General features: G+C 44.6%; 1 protein-coding gene across 1 annotated transcript in view; it reads left to right on the top strand.

The window, feature by feature from the left end:
• Positions 1-20,801: 20,801 nt before the first annotated feature.
• The window catches only part of USP48 (ubiquitin specific peptidase 48), a 72,171-nt gene continuing 71,615 nt past the window's right edge, over positions 20,802-21,357 (top strand). The window contains exons 1-3 of the mRNA XM_010830234.1: positions 20,802-20,817; positions 20,978-21,149; positions 21,208-21,355. Of these exons, the coding sequence (XP_010828536.1) occupies positions 20,802-20,817; positions 20,978-21,149; positions 21,208-21,355 (336 nt within the window). The remainder of the gene's footprint in view (positions 20,818-20,977; positions 21,150-21,207; positions 21,356-21,357) is intronic.

Genomic DNA, 21,357 nt, shown 5'->3' with positions numbered 1-21,357 from the left:
CCCTGGTCAGACCACCGATGATCAATTGCAAGATGACTGTCACAGCTGAGTGTATTATTTCTACCTGTAGCCCCTTCCTTCTGGCTATAACCCTCGACTGTCAGGGGCGGGGGCAGTCGCCTTTGGATAGATGTCCGCCACAATCCGAAATACAGCGAATTTTCCTTTTCACCACCCTGGCCTGTTTATTGGCTTTTGAGCGCCAAGCATCTGGACCCCGCTTTCAGCAACACTCCTAGGCCTTCCCTGAGTTCCAAAGAATAAGTTTAATCAGAGAATTGAGAAAATGCCAAAAGAAAGGAGAACAGTCAAGCAAGACAGAATAAGTTTAGTCATTAAACAAAGTCAGGAAACTTACTTCCCGCTCAAGGGGTATAGATAATAGTCTGAGCCATATCCTTTGAGCTGTTTTTCAGACAGTGAAACCTCCACCAGGTGGAAGAAGTTAACTCTGTGCTGCCCACAAGCTCATAGACCCCAGACCGTGGAACCAGAAGGCTGATGAGATTGACTCCCGATTACCTCACCACCAACCAATCAGAAGAATGTCCACGAGCTGATTACTCACCGCACAACACAGTCCCCTGCCCCACCCCCCACCTTTAAAAGTCGTGAGGGAGTCAGGCCTTTTGCGTACTGGCCACCTGGACTCCTTGCTTGGCACCCTGCAATAAGCGATGTACTGAGACTTCCCCCGGTGGCCAAAACTCTGCTCTTCCACTGCAGGAGGCACAGGCTCAAGCCCTGGTTGGGGAGCTAAAATCCTGCAGGCCATGTGGAGCAGCCAAAAGTAAGTAAACACATCAGCGCTGCACTCTCCTTCACTGCCACCTGGTGTCGGTAGATCAGCTTTACTGCTCGAGGGCAAGTGGATGCCAAGCTGGGTTCAGCGATGCTGGGGCTTGCCCACAGATACTATTCAGTGGGATAGCTGCAAACTTCCATGAAAACCTGGCTCTGTGGATGTTATTGTAACAGACATGCCATTTGGGAAAAGGATGGGCTTCAAGAAGAGAAAGTGGCACCTTTTCTGAACTTGCCTGTGGGCTGTGTCTGCAGACTGGGGACAGGCTGAGCTGTACGCTTGCCCAGGACAAGAGCTGCTTTGCCACTAGCGCCACCTGGGAAGCCCAAAGAGATGCTTCACCCAGACATTACCCAGAGCGGGACATGTGTGGCAGGAGGTGCCTAGTGTCTGGAGGACCTAGAGGGTCTTCTTCTTGCTGTGGTTTAACCTCTGAAAGACGCTCCTCAAACTTTCGTTTATCCTTCAGAACAAGATGGAGAAAGGCCTCATTGGTAATGAGAAGAGTGAAGATGACTAAGAGTATCTATGCTTCTTCTATTCACAGCAGCCACGACATGGAAACCACCTAAACGTCCATGGACAGACGGATGGATAAAGAAGATGTGGTGTATGTACACAATGGAGTATTACTCAGCCATAAAAGGATGAAATATGCCGTCTGCAGCAACACAGATGAACCTAGAGATTATCACGCTAAGCGCAGTCAGAAAGAAAAAGACAAATACCGTATGATATTACCTAGAGATTATCATGCTAAGCGCAGTCAGAAAGAAAAAGACAAATACCGTATGATATTACTTAACACATGGGATCCAAAATATGACACAAATGAATTCGTCTTGGAAACAGGAGACTCACAGACACAGAGAACAAACTTGTGGTTGCCAGCGGGGACGGGGAGAGGAGAAGGATGGACTGGGAGTCTGGCGTGAGCAGAGGCAAACCATTACATGTAGAATGGACAGACGAGACCCTACTGTAGAGCGCAGGGAGCTGCATTCAATACCTGTGATAAGTCTCAATGGAAAAGAATGGGTGTGTGTATACAAATATCTGAATCACTTTGCTGTAGAGCAGAAACTACCACAGCACTGTAAATCAACCACACTTCAACGAAGTAAATTTTAGAAAAATAAAAGCTTATGTATATAGAGTATTTGTGCTTCCTGACACTGGAAATGTCAGCAGGAAGAACTTTCTTTCAGAGAAAGGGCATTAATAAAAGTGAGGTTTGGTCTAAAGCCCTTTCACCCTAGTTAGCAAAAGATGTGAATGGAACAAGTCTTATGAAAAAGCAAAACTTTTCCTTGGAAGGGTTTTGAGTAGTTGGGGAGTTAGTACCTTTCTCATAAATGCTAAGCCCACTAAGATGCTCTGGGATTTGGGCTTAGAACACTGCATTTTTAGGCTTCAGGGCAGTTCCTGTTTTCCACTGTAGCAGGTAGGAAGGCAGAAAGCACCATCAGAGCGCCAAGTCGCGTTTCACCGCGCACGCAGCTCCGCTGTTTAGTCGCTCTAGTCCGTGACCTCAGCTTTAAAAATGAAGCAAATGGCATTAGGAAAACAGCGCTCGCCCCACAAGACAGAACCTCACAGGACATACAGGAGGGCTTACCACCTGCCCCCAAATTGTAACACATCTGTTATTCAACACATTAATTTTTTCTCATCCTAAATAAATACTTATTTTCAAAACTGGCTTTATAATTTTATATTTTTAAAGAGGGCCCTCAAACTGGCCATACTTCAAGGCCAAAAAACCTGGCCCGTAAGGAGCTCATAGCCTTCTAGGGGCTTCAGATCAAACAAAGAAAATTAAAGAAATTCCAACCTTACCCAGAAAATGAAGCACCATGGGAAGTCAGGAAAGCCTTCCCAGAGAAGGGCATTTGGTTTTTAAATCCAGCTGTGCTGTGTCTTGGTTGCAGCACATGCAGCCTTCGTTGCAGCATGTGGGATCTCAGCTCTCTGACCAGGGACCGAACCCAGGGCCCTGCGTTGGGAGCATGGAGTGCTATCCACTGGGCCACCAGGGAAGTCCCCGAGAAGGGCATTTCTGAGTTGGGCCCTAAAGGATGCATAGGCGTTTCCATACAGAAACTGTATGAAATGTAATAACAGTACTTCCTGGTTCCTTGACTGGGCTCTGTGCCTGAAGCATCCCTACCTTTCATGAACTAATGCAGACTTTGTCATATTTCTAGCAATCACTTCTTAAGTGCTTGCAACATGCCAGTCACTGGCTGTGAGCTTGTTCTGTGCTTTATCACACATAATTGTCACAATGAACTTATAAAGAGGGCACTTTTATGAGCCTCATTTAAATGATGAGAAATCTGAGTATAGATAATGGTATTAAACAGCGTTTGCAGATAAAGGGGGTAAAGTATTCCCCCAGGTCCCATCTCCTAGCTGTGTGACCCTTAAGCAAGTGACTTCACCTCTCTGTGCCTCGGTTTTCTCATCTACAAAATGGGGACAAGACTGCAGTATTCTACCAGATTGCTGGGAAGCTTAAATTCAAAGAAGAATGTAGATTCATTTTTCAAATGACTCTGACTTCTCTGTTAGACATTGGAGATACTTTAGGGAGCAAAATAAACAAAAACTCTACCCTTAGAGAAGGACAGAGGAGTAAAATATATGCTGTTTTGAATAGTGATAAATATTAAGAAGCAAAAACATAAAGCAAGCCTGGGTGGTGTGAAATGTCAGAGAGATGTTGAAATTTTGATAAGCTAATTCGGGAAGTCCTCACAGAGCAGGGTTTGTTAAGTAAAGGTCTGAAGAGAGCACAGCCATGCAGTTCTCTGAGGAATACACTAGGTAGAGGAAATAGCAGGTGCAAAGGCCCTGAAGCAGAAGCATGCCTGGCACAAGCAGCAACAGTGTGGAGTGAACACAGCACTGGGGAGTGATAGGAAATAAGTCAGACACGCAGGGCCTAGAGGTCGTTGTAAGGCCTTTGGCCTTGTCTCCGATGAGAGCCACTGGTCAAGGGCAGATGCTGCGGGACCAGATAGAAGACTATTTTAATAATAAGTCTAGAAATGATGGTGCCCTGGACTAGGATAGCGGTAGCAAGAAGTAGTCAGATTCTGGACATATTTTGAAGGCACAACCAGTAGGATTTGTGGAAAGACTGGACTTGGGGTGTGAAGAAAAGAAAGAAGTCAAGGAGGGCACCCTGGAATTTAACCTGAGCATCTGGAAGGAGGGAGTTGGCCGTAAGTGGGATGAGGGGCGGTGGGGTGGGGAGGAGCTCAGTTTTGGACCCACTGAAATTGAGATGCTCATTATACGTTCCAGGGGAGAGGAAAAGTGGAGGGTGGTTGTAATTTGGGGAGGAGTCAGCACTTGGATAATGGTAAAGCCGCAAGACAGGGCATGAGAGCTACAGGGTTACTTCTGGGGAATTCAGCTGGTACCCAAGATGCTGGAGAAAATGCCCACTAGAGGGCAGTCAACACCAGGACGAGGATGAAGACACTTGGGCCCCCTAGGAACTGCCCCTGGAAGGCGGCAGGACACTATTCAGCTTACTGTCTGGGGATGGTGGCAACTCACCAAGAAACCAAGTGTTCAGCATCTTAAAACTGAAGCTTTGGTCTCTTCACTACATGTTCAGGTATCTCTCGTGTGCGGGCATGGGTGTGTGCTCTGCTGTGTCTGACTCACTGTGACCCGATGGACTGTAGCCCGCCAGGCTCCTCCGCCCGTGGAATTTTCCAGGCAAAGAACACCGGAGCAGGTATCTAGAGAAGGGCTATTGTCCCACCCAATCGCCTTGTCTTTATTATGTACAGTGAGTCAGTCAGACTGGATCATCTCCAAGGACTCTCTCCCCTCAGACTTTCTTTGAGTCCTGAATATGGGCTATTATTCCTACATCAAGACAGTCATATCTCATCTTTATTTTTATGCACATCATGTTTTTATGCAACTTACAGTTTGATAAGCTGTAAGTTACTAGTAAGTAACTATTCCTTGATGCCAACTCCAAGCCTGGTGCTTTGAATATCTTTACTCTAGAAAAGCCCTGAAGCAGGGATAATCATCTTTTATAGATGAGGAAGCCAAGTCCAGCCAGATTAGAGGCCTTGTTCAAAGTAGCCCCAGAATTTTCCTGGTGGTCCAGTGGTTAAGACTTCTAGCTTCCACTGCAGGGGGTATGGGTCTGATCCATGGTTGGGGAACCACCTGGGGAAAAAAAAAAAATAGGAAGAAAAATGTAGCCCCAGAAATGAGAGGCAAAGTTACATGCTTATTTTCCAGGGGCTCCAGACCCCATTCTCCTTCTAACATATCATTCCACTTTGACCTTGAGTCCCAAAGTACCTGGTCTTGCCCTAGTTGCTGAGCTAAAGAGGTAAAGGACACACGTCTGCCCTTAAGCAGCTCAGAGCCTAGTAGACACGCAAAACTACACTTCAGCATTATTAGAGACCGGGCCATGGAAACAGAAGCGGAACCGCAGCCTTCTCTTCTGGGGAGAAGCCAGAGAACAGTAAAATTAACAAGTATTAATAAATGAATAAATAATAGTAACTATGAACAACACTATTATTGGGACTTCCCTGGCAGTCCAGGGGTTAAGATTCCATACTTCCAATGCAGGAGGCATGGGTTCAGTCTCTAGTGAGGGAACTAAGATTCCACCTGTTGCACTGTGCAGAAAAAAAAAAAAAAAATAAATATATATATATATATATACATATATAATTAATGATAAACTAATCAAGCATCTATTGAATGCTTTCTGTTTTCATGGACTGTTGTCATGTATTGGAACATTTTCTCTTCAAAATACTGCCATGAAGTAGGTAGTATTATCATCCCCATTTTACAGATGGAGAAGTTGAAGCACAGGGATGTTAAATATAACCAGGCAGTGGGGAAGCAGTCTGGCTTCCAGAGGAGGAAGCGTCTGAGCTGAAAGATGAAGCGTGGATGGATCTCGCTGGATGAGGAGAGGGTCAGCAGAGTTCCAGGCAGAAGTGTGCCCAACGTTGAGAAGGCTCGGGAGAGCCCGCTTTTGTAGTTTTACCCGACAGCGCCCCCTTCTGGTTGCAGTGGACCCACTGCCCATACAGGCCGAACATGGTGTTAATCCTCATTTCACAGCCAAAATGGGCAGAGCCAGAGTTTGAACTCCAGGGCTTTCTGACTTCCACATCCATACTCTTTCTATGATAACAATCTTTTTTTTTTTTTCCTTTTTGCCACACCCTTTGAGGCATGTGGAACTTCCCTGACCAGGGATCAAATCTGTGCCCCCTGCATTGGAAACAAGGAGTCTTAACTACTAGACCACCAGGGAAGTTCTCCATGATAACCATCTTAAGGAAGGTTTATCAACACCGAGTCACGTGGGGAAATAGTTCTTCCCTTTCCACTATCCGTATATTGGCAAAGATTGTTAATACCCCACAATACAAAAGTCAATAATGAAATGAATGAGATCACATGAAATGAGATGAAATAATGAGATCACAGTCATTTTTCCTGAACTAGAGAAAGAAGGCATCATTGGATGAACTGAAGCTCTTACAAGTCATTAGACTAGCCAGATGAAAAGGGAAGACTGACAAGAGAAATGAAGACAAAAGTAAAATAAAATGTAAAAATAAAATGTACAGAAAGTGTCTTATCTAACACACCGGAAATCCTAGAAAAGATCTCAATATATCCAAGAAAATTATGTCTATCATAAATACTAGTAATATCTTTTTTTTTGTAATACTGATATCTACATATCACCAGATCACTAAGTCCAATTTGCACTAACTGGACAAGGAAAACAATAGACATTTCAGAAACTATCCCAGGCATGTACACATTGACTAGTATATGCAAGGATTCAAGAATGTTAAATTCTCTTAAACATGACTATATACACCTCATAGAGAGAAAACATAATTTGTTCATAATAACTTGAACAGATAAAAATCATAAAATGTTTAGAATTAACAGGATGATTAGTTGTCCACCATAAAATTATAAAAGGGAGTATCTTGACTGTATTAAAAAGCAGAGACTTCATCGACAAAGTTTATCACTTTATCGACAAAGTTTCTTATAGTCAAAGCTATGGCTTTTCCAGTAGTCACGTACAGATATGAGAGTTGGACCATACATAAGGCTGAGCGCCGAGGAATTGATGCTTTCCAATTATGGTGCTGGAGAAGACACTTGAGAGTCCCTTGGACAGAAAGAAGAACAAACAAGTCAATCCTAAAGGAAATCAACCCTGAATATTCATGGGGAGGACGGATGCTGAAGCTCCAAAACTTTGGCCAACTGATGCAAAGAGCAGACTCACTGGAAAAGACCCTGATGCTGGGAAAGAGTGAGAGCAGGAGGAGAAGGGGACGACAGAGGATGAGATGGCTGGATGGCATCATTGACACAATGGACATGAATTTGAGTAAACTCCGGGAGTTGGTGATGGACAGGGAGACCTGGTGTGCTGCAGTCCATGGGGTCACAAAGAGTTGGACGCGACTGAGCAACTGAACTGAACTGATGCCACAATTTGCAGGATCTTAGTTTTCCAACCAGGAATTGAACCTTCCCACCAGCAGTGAAAGCATCAAGTCGTAACTGCAGGACCACCAGGGAATTTTCTTCAATTCCATTTTTGGCTTGGGATTTTTGCCTTTCTTCCCCACTGAGTCTTGGAAGAATGACCAATGACATTAAAATTTTTCTTGTGCTTTATATATAATTTGTGAGTCTGTACAGGTTTCAAGCCTCCTTCATGTAGTAAAAAGAATCTACTTCTAACCACAACTCTGGAATTAGAACATTAATCCTTAGTCAGACTGATATGTTACATTCATTCATTTTTTCAAGCATTTCCTAAGTACCTACTGTATGCCAGGCACTGTCTTGAGTTGGTAACAGGCAGCTGTAGAGGAGTGATAAGGTCATACGCCTTATGCAACCAGATTGCAGTTGGTTGAAGAGGGAATTGTGTTACCAGAAAACTGGGTTCCCCTTTTGATGTGTGGAGTCAAAAGAAACCAAGGCAAAGAGAGGGAGAAGGAAGGATTTATTACTTGCAACAAGTAAGGGGAACACTGGGGGTCTTTCCCAAAGCAGTGTCTCCCCAAACAGCAAAATTGGGGAATTTTTAAGTGAAATTCAGTTCAGTGACTTAGTCGTGTCCGACTCTTTGTGACCCCATGGACTGCGGCACACCAAGATTTCCTGTCCATCACCAACTCCCGGAGTTTACTCAAACTCACATCCATACAGTTGGTGACGCCATCCAATCATCTCATCCTCTGTTGTCCCCTTCTCCTCCTGCCCTCAACCTTGCCCAGAATCAGAGTCTTTTCCAATGTGTTAGTTCTTCACATCTGGTGGCCAAAGTGTTGGAGTTTCAGCTTCAGCATCAGTCTTTCCAAAGAATATTCAGGAATGATTTCCTTTAAGATGGACAGGTTGGATCTCCTCGCAGTCCAAGGGACTCTCAAGAGTCTTCTCCAACACCACAGTTCAAAAGCATCAGTTCTTCGGCATTCAGGTCTCTTTCTAGTCCAACTCTCACAGCCACACATGACTACTGGAAAAACCATAACTCTGACTATGTTGGCAAAATAATGTCTCTGCTTTTTAATATGCTGTCTAGGTTGGTCCCAACGTTTCTTCCAAGGAGCAAGCATCTTTAAATTTTATGGCCACAGCCACCATCTGCAGTGATTTTGGATCCCCCCCCCAAATAAAGTCTGTCACTGTTTCCACTGTTTCCATGTCTATTTGCCATGAAGTGATGGGACTGGATGTCATGATCTTCGATTTCCTGAATGTTGAGTTTTAAGCCAAATTTTCCACTCTCTTCTTTCAGTTTCATCATGAGGCTCTTTAGTTCTTCTTTGCCTTCTGCCATAAGGGTGGTGTCATCTGCATATCTGAGGTTATTGATATTTCTCCCGGCAATCTTGATTCCAGTTTGTGCTTCATCCAGCCCAGCATTTTGCATGATGTATTCTGCATATAAGTTAAATAAGCAGGGTGATAGTATATGGCCTTGACATACTCCTTTCCCGGTTTAGAACCAGTCTGTTATTCCATGTCCACTTCTATTTCTTCTTAACCTGAATACAGATTTCTCAGGAAGCAGGTCAGGTGGTCTGGTATTCCCATCTCTTTTAGAATTTTCCACAGTTTGTTGTGATCCACATAGTCAAAGACTTTGGCGTAATCAGTAAACCAGATGTTTTCCTGGAACTCTCTTGCTTTTTCAACGATCCAATGGATGTTGGCAATTTGATCTCTGGTTCCTCTGCTCTTTCTAACTCCGGATTGAACATCTGGAAGTTCACAGTTCACGTACTGTTGAAGTCTGGCTTGGAGAATTTTGAGCATTACTTTGCTAGCATGTGAAATGAGTGCAATTGTGTGGTAGTTTGGACATTTTTGGGCATTGCCTTTTTTTGAGATTGGAATGAAAACTGGCTTTTTCTAGTCCTGTGGCCACTGCTGAGTTTTCCAAATTTGCTGGCATATTGAGTGCAGCACTTTCACAGCATCATCTTTTAGGATTTGAAATAACTCAACTGGAATTCCATCATCTCCACTAGCTTTGTTTGTAATGATGCTTCTTAATGCCCACTTGACTTCCCGTTCCAGGGTGTCTGGCTCTAGCTGAGTTATATGATATCACACTCTAGGTGTGATAATCACACCATTGTGGTTATCTGGGTCATGAAGATCTTTTTTGTATAGTTCTGTGTATTCTTGCCACTTCTTCTTAATATCTTCTGCTTCTGTTAGGTCCATACCATTTCTGTCCTGTATTGAGCCCATCTTTGCATGAAATGTTCCCTTGGTATCTCTCATTTCTTGAAGAGATCTGTCTTTCCCATTCTATTGTTCTCCTCTATTTCTTTGCATTGATCACTGAGGAAGGCTTTCTTCTCTCTTTTTGCTATTCTTTGGAACTCTGCATTCAAATGAGCATATCTTTCCTTTTCTCCTTTGCCTTTAGCTTTCTTCTCTTCTCAGCTAAGGGTACATGCATGTTCATGAGGGGGCTTGAGCAGAAGAGAATTCAGCATAGAACTGGGGCACAGGTTGACAGAATCCAACTTCAGTTGATTCAAGTCACAAAGGTCAGCAAAGGTCAGCATCATCACTCCTTAGGTTCTGGGATCTCAGCATGTAGCTACTGTCCTCCACCTGGGTGGGGGCCTTAGTTCTAGCAAAACCCAATTATATATGTCCCTTGAGGAAGAACTAGGATGCTGCTTCATTGCTAAACTATTGATCTTTCTTGAGTGCTTTTCCTGTGCTCCTGCATTCCCTCACTTTCCTTATGATTATTATTTAGTGGGCTGGATGAAGTACAAAGTGGAATCATGATTGCCGGGAGAAATATCAATAACCTCAGATATGCAGATGACATCACGCTTATGGCAGAAAGTGAGGGAGAACTAAAGAGTTCTTGATGAAAGTGAAATAGAGTGAAAAAGTTGGCTTAAAGCTCAACATTCAGAAAGCTAAGATCACAGTATCTGGTCCCATCACTTCATGGCAAATAGACAGGGAAACAGTGGAAACAGTGGCAGACTTTATTTTCTTGGGCTCCAAAATCACTGCAGACGCTGACTGCAGCCATGAAATAAAAAGATGCTTACTCCTTGGAAGAAAAGTTATGACCAACCTAGACAGCATATTAAAAAGCAGAGACATAACTTTGTCAACAAAGCTCTGTCTAGTCAAGGCTATGGTTTTTTCAGTGGTCATGTATGGATGTGAGAGTTGGACTGTGAAGAAAGCTGAGCTGTGAAGAATTGCTGCTTTTGAACTGTGGTGTTAGAGAAGACTCTTGAGAGTCCCTTGGACTGCAAGGAGATCCAACCAGTCCATCCTAAAGGAAATCAGTCCTGAATATTCATTGGAATGACTGATGCTGAAGCTGAAACTCCAATACTTTGGAAGATGACAAAGTCATCAGCTCTTCTGATGCAAAGCACTGACTCATTTGAAAAGACCCTGATGCTGGGAAAGATTGAAGGCAGGAGGAGAAGGGGATGACAGAGGATGAGATGATTGGATGGCATCACCAACTCCATGGACATGAGTTTGAGTAAAGTCCGGGAGTTGGTGATGGATAGGGAGGCCTGGCGTGCTGCAGTCCATGGGGTTGCAAAGAGTCAGACACGACTGAGCAACTGAACTGACTGACTGACTACTGAGATCCATTCAAGGGCAAGCACTGTGGTCAGGTTTAGATCACAAAATGGCTTAGCCTAAAATGGCTTCACTTATATCAAGGAAGCCACGCTGGTTCTGTTTCTCTGGGAACCCCATACCCTTTCTGCTGTACAACAGGAGACGAAGTCAAGAGAATATAGGTCTGTGCTGTCTGCTACGGTAGCCACTCACCACATGTGGCTTTTGAGAACGTAAATGTGGCAAGTTTCAGATGAGATGAGAAGTGTAAAATGCATACCAAATCTCCAAAATATAGCATGGAAAGAATATCACATTAAAGTTTTTAAAAGATTGACTTCATGTGGAAATGTAAACATTTTGGCTGTATTGGGTTAAATATATTATTAAAATTAATTTCACTTGTTTCTTTTTACTTTTTTAGATGTGGCTACTAGGAAATTTAAAACTGCATATGTGACCCATATTTATATTTGACAGTGTTCGGGTAGATAATTATTTTAATAATTTTGTGAAAGGAGCCAAGAAATCAGAAGGAAAATTAAGAGGAATTTAACATAGCTGACCATACCCATCTCCTTGAAACTTTCCTCCCTAAGCTTGAGGTGTTCAATTCCTCTGATTCTCCTTATATCTAACAATTGTTCTTCTGGACCTTCTTCCTAGGGTCCTCCCCGTTCCCAAAACATCACGTGAAAGAGAAGCCCTGTGGCTGTGCAGGGGAAGAAAGCTCCAGATGAAAGGAGCAGGAGTCTGCTTGCTCTGGAACTGGGAGAGAGTGCTGTTGGAACAAAGCTGCAGGAAGGGACAGTGGTGGGAAAGGAGCTCTGGGCAATACGGGGCAGGAGGCCCTTTGTCACTGACACTGAATGAAGTGGTGAGTTTTGGGAGGTTTTTGAACAGAGGAATGTTCATCTGGTTTCCATGCTAAGCCAAGATCAGACCATAAAGCGGTGTTGGGGAGGGGAAAATTTCCCCCCCACCCCATCATGAGTTCCTGTGGCTGGACTACTAATAAAAATGGACTATATAATAAAAAATACACAAGATAGTTTAAAAAGAGAAAAAGAAACCAATTTTCATTTACGTGCGTGGGGGGACCGCAGAAATGGGACCGAAGAAATGGCCAAAGCAGGCAGCTTTTAGTTTTTAGACAAAGAAATAATACATTTGTAAGAAACTGACAGGATGAAGAAACTAAGGGTTTGGATGTCCAATTGGTGAAGAATCTAAACAGAGAGTGGGGGCTCCTCTGGTGGCCCAGTGGTAAACAGTGTCCTTCCCATGCAGGGAACACAGGTCTGCTCCCTGGTCTGGGAAGACTTAAGGTGCCACAGGGCAACCAAGTCCGAGCACCACGATGACTGAGCCCACGTGCCCTAGAGCCAGCGCTCTGAAAGAAGAGAAGCCACCACAAGAAGCAGACTCAAAGCAACTAGAGAAAGCCCAAGCACAGCGAGGAAGCCCAGGACAGCTCACAATAAAAAATAATACATAAATAAACAGTTTGGGCTTGGGGCAGTAAATTAAAGAAGTGAGAAGCAGAGAGATCAGTTTGCTGACAAAGGTCTATATAGTAAAGCTGTTTTTTCCCAGTAGTCATGTATGGATGTGAGAGTTGGACCATAAAGAAGGCTGAGCACCGAAGAATTGATGCCTTTGAATTGTGCTGGAGAAGACTTTTGAGAGTCCCTTGGACAGTAAGGAGATCCAACCAGTCAATCTTAAAGGAAATCAACTCTGTATATTCATTGGAAGGACTGATGCTGAAGCTCCAATACTTTGGCCACCTAATGTGAAGAGCTGACTTGCTGGAAAAGACCCTGATGCTGGGAAAGACTGAGGGCAGGAGAAGGGGATGACAGAGGAGGAGATGGTTGGATGGCATCACAGATTCGATGGACATGAGTTTGAGTAAACTCTGGGAGTTGGTGATGGACAGGGAGGCCTGGCGTGCTGCAGTCCATGGGGTCACAGAGAGTCGGACACGACTGAGCGACTGAACAACAACAGCTGGTATTCAAAGCCATGAGATCACATCACCCAGGGAGTAACTGTAGTTCGAGAAGAGGTCCAAGCACAACCCTAGGCCACTCAGGATTACAGGTTAAGAGAGACAAGAAAGAATCAGCAAAGGGTCCTGAAAAAGAATGGCCAGTGTGTGACGGAAAAACCAGCAGAGTGTGGTGTCCTACTGAAACTGAGGAGGACCCTGTGGGGCTCTCTGGTATAAATCCCTTCTCTGCCTCTCATTTCCTGTTGGTAGAAAACAGGCTTCATTCAGCCTCCATGACTTTTCCCTGTGTTCCAAAGGGCAGGTCCAGTTCAGTTCATTTCAGTTCAGTCGCTCAATCGTGTCCGACTCTTCGTGATCTCATGGACTGCAGCATGCCAGGCCTTCCTGTCCATCACCAACTCCCAGAGTTTACTCAAACTCAGGTCCATTGAGTCAGTGATGCCATCCAACCATCTTATACTCTGTCATCCCCTTCTCCTCCTGACCTCAATTTTTCCCAGCATCAGGGTCTTTTCCAATGAGTCAGCTCTTCCCATCAGGTGGCCAAAGTATTGGAGTTTCAGCTTCAGCATCAGTCCTTCCAATGAATATTCAGGACAGATCTTTAGGATGGACTGGTTGGATCTCCTTGCAGTCCAAGGGACTCTCAAGAGTCTTCTCCAACACCACAGTTTAAAAGCATCAATTTTTCGGCGCTCAGCTTTCTTTATAGTTCAACTCTCAGATCCATACATGACTACTGGAAAACACATAGCCTTGACTAGACGGACCTGTGTTGGCAAAGTAATGTCTCTGCTTTTTAATATGCTGTCTAGGTTGGTCATAACTTTTCTTCCAAGGAGCATGCATCTTTTAATTTCATGGCTTGTTCAAACAGTTACTAATCGCAGAGGGCAGGGAGTGCAGAAACAGGGGAGGTACAGTCAGGAAACCATAGTGCAGCCTTGGGCAGGGTCCTGGTTCCTCCTCAAGGAATATACATAAAAATACCTGAGTTCTTCTGCTGGAACTAAGGCCCCTACCCAGGTGGGGGATGATAACTTCAAGCTGAGCAGATTCCTGGCAGCCTCTTATCTCACCACCAAATAATCAAAAGAAAGTCACACACTCTGCAACTCTCACCCCAAATTTTACCTATAATACATCCCCACCAAACCACGAGGGAGTTCAGGTTCTTTGAACAAGAGCCACAGGTCTCCTCAGTCGGCCCTGCAGTCAAGTGTCCTCTGCTCCAGATGCCAGCGTTCCAGGTTGTGTGTACTCGCTGTGCATCAGGCACATGAACTGTGTTCAGGAACACTGCAAGTTAAGACAGTGTGGGGCTTCCCTGGTGGTCCAGCGGTTGAGAATCCACCTGCCAATGCAGGGCACGTGGGTCTGATCCCTAGTCCAGGAAGACACCACAGGTGGCAGGGCAACCGGGCCCGTGCACCACCCCTACTAAGCCAGTGCTCTAGAGCCCACGTGCCTCAACTCCCGAGCCCCTGTGTGCCAGCCCCGAAGCCTGAGTGCCTAGAGCCCGTGCTCTGCAACAAGAGAAGCCACTGCAGTAAGAAGCCCACACACTACAGAGAGTAGCCTCTGCTCGCAGCCACTAGACAGCCCGCACAGTAACGAAGACCCAGTGCAGCCAAAAAAACAAACAAAAAAAAATTCCAGGAGAACAGAGTGAAAAACTAGGTCAAATGCTGCAGACAGGTCAAGTAAAACAGAGTGTGAGCCAACCACTGAATTTCACAATGTGGAGGACTTTGATGACCTTAATGTGATTGGTTTGGAGGGGAAGAGCCTGATTTAGAATAGATTTAAGGAGGATGGGATATTATGGAACTGGAGAAGACTCTAGACCACTATTTCCAGAAGTTTTGCTATAAAGAACAAAGAACTGGGATGGTAACTGGCAGAGGATGTGTAATCAAGAGAAGGGTTTGTTAAAACTGAGAGAAATTACAGCACATTTGAATGCTGATGAGACTCATCCAGTGGAGACTGAAAAACCCCAGGAGCAATACGTCCTGTGAGATTCAGACTCTTGTCTGCCGTCTCTACATGGACGGCCCTGATGCACTTAAAATGCAATGTATTAAAAACGGAAATCATCTCCCTTCTCAACTTTCCTTTTCTGTACTTTTCAATCTCACTTGGTAGAAACTCTATTCGTTTAACTATCCAATTAGAAAACTGGCATATAGCAGTGCCAGCATAGTGAACAGTCTTCACAGTTCCATCATGTGCTGAGAGGCAATCACACAGGGAGCTGTAAGCACCTAGGAAAGGGCTATGACCTAGACCCGAAGGTCAAGTAACAGAAAGCAAACAGGCTTTGTCTAGACCAACCCATCATGTTTAGGGATTCCATGTCCTAAATCTTTCAAGTTTGTCTCCTCATTCCATACACATTACCCTGCCCCGTTCATTCATTATCCCTGGCTTCTTTACTTCCTTAGTTTTACAAGTAGTTTCTCAGCCTCTGTCCTTGACTTAGACTGAGGAAGTTACAAAAAATGCAAATCCCCCTTATATCATGCACCAGCTTTCAATGTTTCAATGAGTCCCTCAGATAAAGGCAAAGTCTTGGTTAGTCTCTCAAAGGTCACCTCCCCTGCTCAGCGTTGTGGCCTCACACTAAGACCTTTCTCTCTTCTGTCTTTGTCTTCCTTGTAGTTCCCTTTGTCTAGAATGGTACATTTCTTCTAACCTGGCTAAGATCTATTCATCTGTGAAGAGCAGGTTTTAGAGTTATCCCTCCTGGGAAGATGCTGCCCAAGGACTCCAAACCTTCCAAGGAAGGGGCCCTTACTTTGAGTTTCTACTGTTCTTCCCTCACCCACGCCCAAGTGCAAGGACCATGTCTTATTTTCATCATTCCTTCAGTGAACATTTGTCTATAAAGAATTGCACACATTAAGGATCCAGTTTGGAGAATTCCTTGGCAGTCCAATGGGCCATTTCTTACCTTGAGAACCTCATCAACAGTATGAAAAGGCAAAAAGATATGACACTGAAAGATGAACTCCCCAAGTCAGTAGGTGCCCAATATTCTACAGGAGAAGAGCAGAGAAATAGCTCCAGAGGAATGAAGAGACTGAGCCAAAGTGAAAACAACACGCAGCTGTGGATGTGTCTGGTGGTGAAAGTAAACTCCCATACTGTAAAAAACAAAAAACAACAACAAAAAAAACATCGCATAAGAAAATGGAACATTAGGTCCATGAATCAAGGTAAATTGGAAGTCGTCGAAGAGGAGATGACAAGAGTGAACGTCGACATTTTAGGAATCAGTGAACTAAAATAGGCCAGAATGGGCGAATTTAATTCAGATGACCATTATATCTACTACCGTGAACAACAATCCCTTAGAAGAAATGGAGTAGCCCTCACAGTCAACAAAAGAGTCCAAAATGCAATACTTGGGTGCAATTTCAAAAACAACAGAATGATCTATGTTCATTTCCAAGGCAAATCATTCAATATCACAGTAATCTAAGTCTTTGCCCCAACCAATAATGCTGAAGAAGCTGAAGTTGAACAGTTCAAAGAAGACCTACAAGACCTTCTAGAACTAACACCAAAAACAAAGGATGTCCTTTTCATCATAGGGGACTGGAATGCACAAGTAGGAAGTCAAGAGATACCTGGAGCAACATGCAAGTTTGGTCTTGGAGTATCAAATGAAGCAGGGCAAAGGCTAACAGAGTTTTGCAAAGAGAACGCACTGATCATAGCAAACACCCTCTTCCAACAACACAAGAGACTCTACACATGGACATCACCAGACGGTCAATACCAAAATCAGAGTGATCATATTCTTTGCAGCCGAAGATGGAGAAGCTCTATACAGTCAGCAAAAACAAGACTGCGAGCTGACTTTGGCCCAGATCATGAACTCCTTATTGCAAAATTCAGACTTGAAGAAAGTAGGGAAAACCACTAGGCCATTCAGGTATGACGTAAATGAAATCCCTTACAATTATAAAGTGGAAGTGACAAGCAGATTGAAGGGATTAGATCAGATAGACAGAGTGCCTGAAGAACTATGGACAGAGGTTTGTGACACTGTACAGGAGGCGGTGATCAAAACCATCCCCCAGAAAAAGAAATGCAAAAAGGCAAAATGGTTGTCTGAGGAGGCCTTACAAATAGCTCTGAAAAGAAGACAAGTGAAAAGCAAAGTAGAAAAGGAAAGATATACCCATCTGAATGCAGAGTTCCAAAGAACAGCAAGGAGACATAAGGAAGTCTTCCTAGGTAATCAATGCAAAGAAATAGAGGAAAACAACAGAATGGGAAAGACTAAAGACCTCTTCAAGAAAATTAGAGATACGAAGGGAACATTTCATGCAAAGATGGGCACGATAAATGACAGGAATGGTATGGACCTAACAGAAGCTGAAGATATTAAGAAGTGGCAAGAATACACAGAACTATACAAAAAGATCATAACCCAGATAACTATGATGGTGTAATTATCACACCTAGAGTGTGATAGCATATAACTCACCTAGAGTCAGACATCCTGGAATGTGAAGTCAAGTGGGCCTTAGGAAGCATCGCTAAGAACAAAGCTAGTAGAGGTGATGGAATTCCAGTTGAGTTATTTCAAATCCTAAAAGATGATGCTGTGAAAGTGCTGCACTCAATATGCAGGTAAATTTGGGAATCTCAGCAGTAGCCACAGGACTGGAAAAAGTCTGTTTTCATTCCAATCCCAAAGAAAGGCAATGCCAAAGAATGTTCAAACTATATTTCACATGCTAGCAAAGTAATGCTCAAAATTCTCCAAGATAGGCTTCAAGAGTACGTGAACTGAGAACTTCCAGAGGTTCAAGTTGGATTTAGAAAAGGCAGAGGAATCATCGATCAAATTGCCGACATCTGTCGGATCATAGAAAAAGCAAGAGAATTTGGAAAAACATCTACTTCTTTTTCACTGACTACACTAAAGCCTTTGATTGTGTGGATCACAACAAACTGGGAAATTTCTTAAAGAGATAGGAATACCAGAGTACATTACTTGCTTCCTGAAAAACCTGTATGCAGGTTAAGGAGCAATAGTTAGAACCAGACATGGAACAACGGACTGGTACAAATTGAGAAAGGAGTACATCGAGGCTGTATATCATCACCCTGCTTATTTAACTTATATGCAGAGTTCAGTTCAGTTCAGTTCAGCCTCTCAGTCGTATCTGACTCTCTGCGACCCCATGGAGTACAGCATGCCAGGCTTCCTTGTCCATCACCAACTCCCGGAGCTTACTCAAACTTATGTCCAAAGAGTTGGTGATGCCATCCAACCATCTCATCCTCTGTCGTCCCCTTCTCCTCCTGCCTTCAGTCATTCCCAGCATCAGGGTCTTTTCCAATGAGTTAGTTCTTCGTATCAGGTGGCCAAAGTATTGGAATTTCAGCTTCAGCATCAGTCTTTCCAATGAATATTCAGGACTGATTTCCTTTAGGATTGGCTGGTTGGATCTCCTTGCTGTCCCAGGGAGAGTCTTCTCCAACACCACAGTTCAAAAGCATCAATTCTTTGGTGCTCTCCCTTCTTTATGGTCCAGCTGTAACATCTATACATGACTACTGGAAAAACCAGACCTTTGACTGTACAGATCTTTGTCAGCAAACTAATGTCTCTGCTTTTTAATATGCTGTCTACGTTGGTCATAGGTTTTCTTCTAAGGACCAAGTGTCTTTTAATTTCATGGCTGCAGTCACCATCTGCAGTGATTTTGGAGCTCAAAAAAATAAAGTCTGTCACTGTTTCCACCATTTCCCCATCTATTTTCCTGGAAGTGATGGGACCGGATGCCATGATCTTAGTTTTCTGAATGTTGAGTTTTAAGTCAACTTTTTCACTCTCCTCTTTCACTTTCATCAAGAGGCTCTTTAGTTCTTCCTCACTTTCTGCCGTAAGTGTGAAGTACATCATGCAGAGTACATCATGTGACATGCTGGGCTGGATGAAGCACAGGGTAAAGTGCTAAAAGACAAAGAATGGGAGAAGCCCACAAAAAGGGAACAAAGGAAATATCCACGGACTGGAGTGAGAACCTCAGGTGAAACAAACATGCCCCCTTCCTGGCTAGACCTAATTTGCATATGGGAAGCTGCGGGGTGGGGTTGGGGAGGCGGGGAAGATAAAAATGTATAAAAAGAGGGAGCCAAGATGGGTTGAGGTCTCTTTTTTGGGGTCTGCCCACCCTCACACCTCCACAGGGTACTATCCTTTGTTTGCCAAATAAAACTCTGAGCTGTAACTGTGCTGTAACACTGGTCTGCTGTTTCAAATCTTTGTTTCAGTAAGATGCTATGCTATGCTATGCTAAGTCACTTCAGTCATGTCCGACTCTGTGTGACCCCATAGACGGCAGCCCAACAGGCTCCCCCGTCCCTGGGATTCTCCAGGTAAGAACACTGGAGTGGGTTGCCATTTCCTTCAGTAAGATAGAACCAAGGAAATTACACTCTTCTGACACAAGATTGCTGGGAAAAAAATCAATAACCTCAGATATGCAGATGATACCATCTTTATGGCAGAAAGCATAAGCTCTTTCTTGATGAAACTGAAAGAGGAGAGTGAAAAAGCTGGCTTAAAACTCAACATTCAAAAAATGAAGATCATGGCATCCGGTCCCATCACTTCATGGCAAATAGATGGGGATACAATGGAAACTGACAGACTTTAATTTTGGGGGCTCCAAAATCACTGCAGATGGTGACTGCAGCCATGAAATTAAAAGACCCTTGATCCGTGGGAGAAAAGCTATGACCAACCTAGACAGCATATTAAAAAGCAGAGACATTAGCTTGCTGACAAAGGCCCATACAGTCAAAGGTCTGGTTTTTCCAGTAGTCATGTATAGATGTTACAGCTGGACCATAAAGAAGGGAGAGTGCTTAAGAATTGGTGCTTTTGAACTGTGGTGTTAGAGAAGACTCTTGAGAGGCCCTTGGACTACAAGGAGATCCAACCAGTCAGTCCTAAAGGAAATCTAGTCCTGAATGTTCATTGGAAGGACTGATGCTGAAACTAAACTCCAGTACTTTGGCCATCTGATGGTAAGAGCCAACTCACTTGAAAGACCCTGATGCTGGTAAAGAATGAAGGCAGGAGGAGAAGGGGATGACAGAAGACGAGATGGTTGGATGGCATCATCGACTCAATGGACAGGAGTTTGAGTAAACTCTGGGAGCTGGTGATGGACAGAGAGGCCTGGCGTGCTGCAGTCCATGGGGTCGTGAAGAGTTCGACAGGACTGAGCTACTGAACAACCACCACCACCACCAATGGTTAGGGCTCAGCACTCTCACTCTACAGGGTGGATCCTTGGTGGGGAAACCAAAATCCCAGCAGCAGCAAATTGTGGCAAAAAAAAAAAAAGCATACAGTTCAAGGTTACCCACCTTGCTAGCTATTGAGTCAGAAATTAGCGCTTAGCTTGCCTCAGGGCTCTTACTCAAATGTAAAGTCCTCAAAATCCTTACTCAGGCAGTATCCTGTAGTTTGCAAAACACTCTGATAAGGTTCCTCTTTATATCCAGAGGCAGAGATGGAATAAAGGGAAGGTTTAAAAAGGAATAAAATGGAATGTTCCTAAAGAAGGGCGAAATCAGCATATGGAGATAACAACAGTGAGGGTTGGCCACCTGCGAGGACGACCTTCCAGGGTAGAGAAACCCCGCCCCCCGTCACCCAGGGCCCCGCGTGCACTCCGGCACAGTCCAAGGCACAGGAAACCCATGCCTCCGAAGACTACGAATCCCAGCATGCCTTGCACCCAAGAGCAGCACGCAATGTACGCCGGGACACGTAGTCCAGTTCTCACTGAGAAGGCCAGAACGTGCCATGACGTCAGGAGGGCTCGGGAAAGGGGAGTCAGAAACCGGTCCAGGATCAAGTTTTAAATCTTCCAGAGCTGACCCTGGTTTTCTGTGGGGACCCAAGTTTCAGGTCCCACCCCATAATCCAGCGGACCTATGGTGTGCCTTGAGTGCCCTCTCGCCTAACTCCTTCACGGTTAAAGAAGTACCAGAAGGCAAGAACAGGCAGCTTTCAAGCCTCCAGGCACCGGCTTGTGAGACTAGTGGTGTGCAGGACGCTTCCTGGAGACTGGTTGAGACGTCGCTTCCCCCGCGGCGCCAGTGAGGACGTGGCCAGAGAGAGCCTCGAATAGCGGCTTCCCCTTCCTCTGCCCGACAGGCGAAAAAGAGAGGGGCGACAGAGGGGCGAGAGAGAGGCGCGGGCGGCGCAAAGGCTGCTGGGAGCGCGCGCATGCGCACGCCGCGGCGGGGAGTACACCCTCAACGTCTGCGGACGCTGCGGGCGTCGGGTGTCGGCGGCGGCGGCGGC

This window comes from Bison bison, unplaced genomic scaffold, assembly GCF_000754665.1.
Source record: "Bison bison bison isolate TAMUID 2011002044 unplaced genomic scaffold, Bison_UMD1.0 scf7180017864516, whole genome shotgun sequence".
NCBI lineage: Eukaryota > Metazoa > Chordata > Mammalia > Artiodactyla > Bovidae > Bison > Bison bison.
Note: the sequence above shows the minus strand (reverse complement) of the source record. Positions and strands in the feature narration are given on the sequence as shown.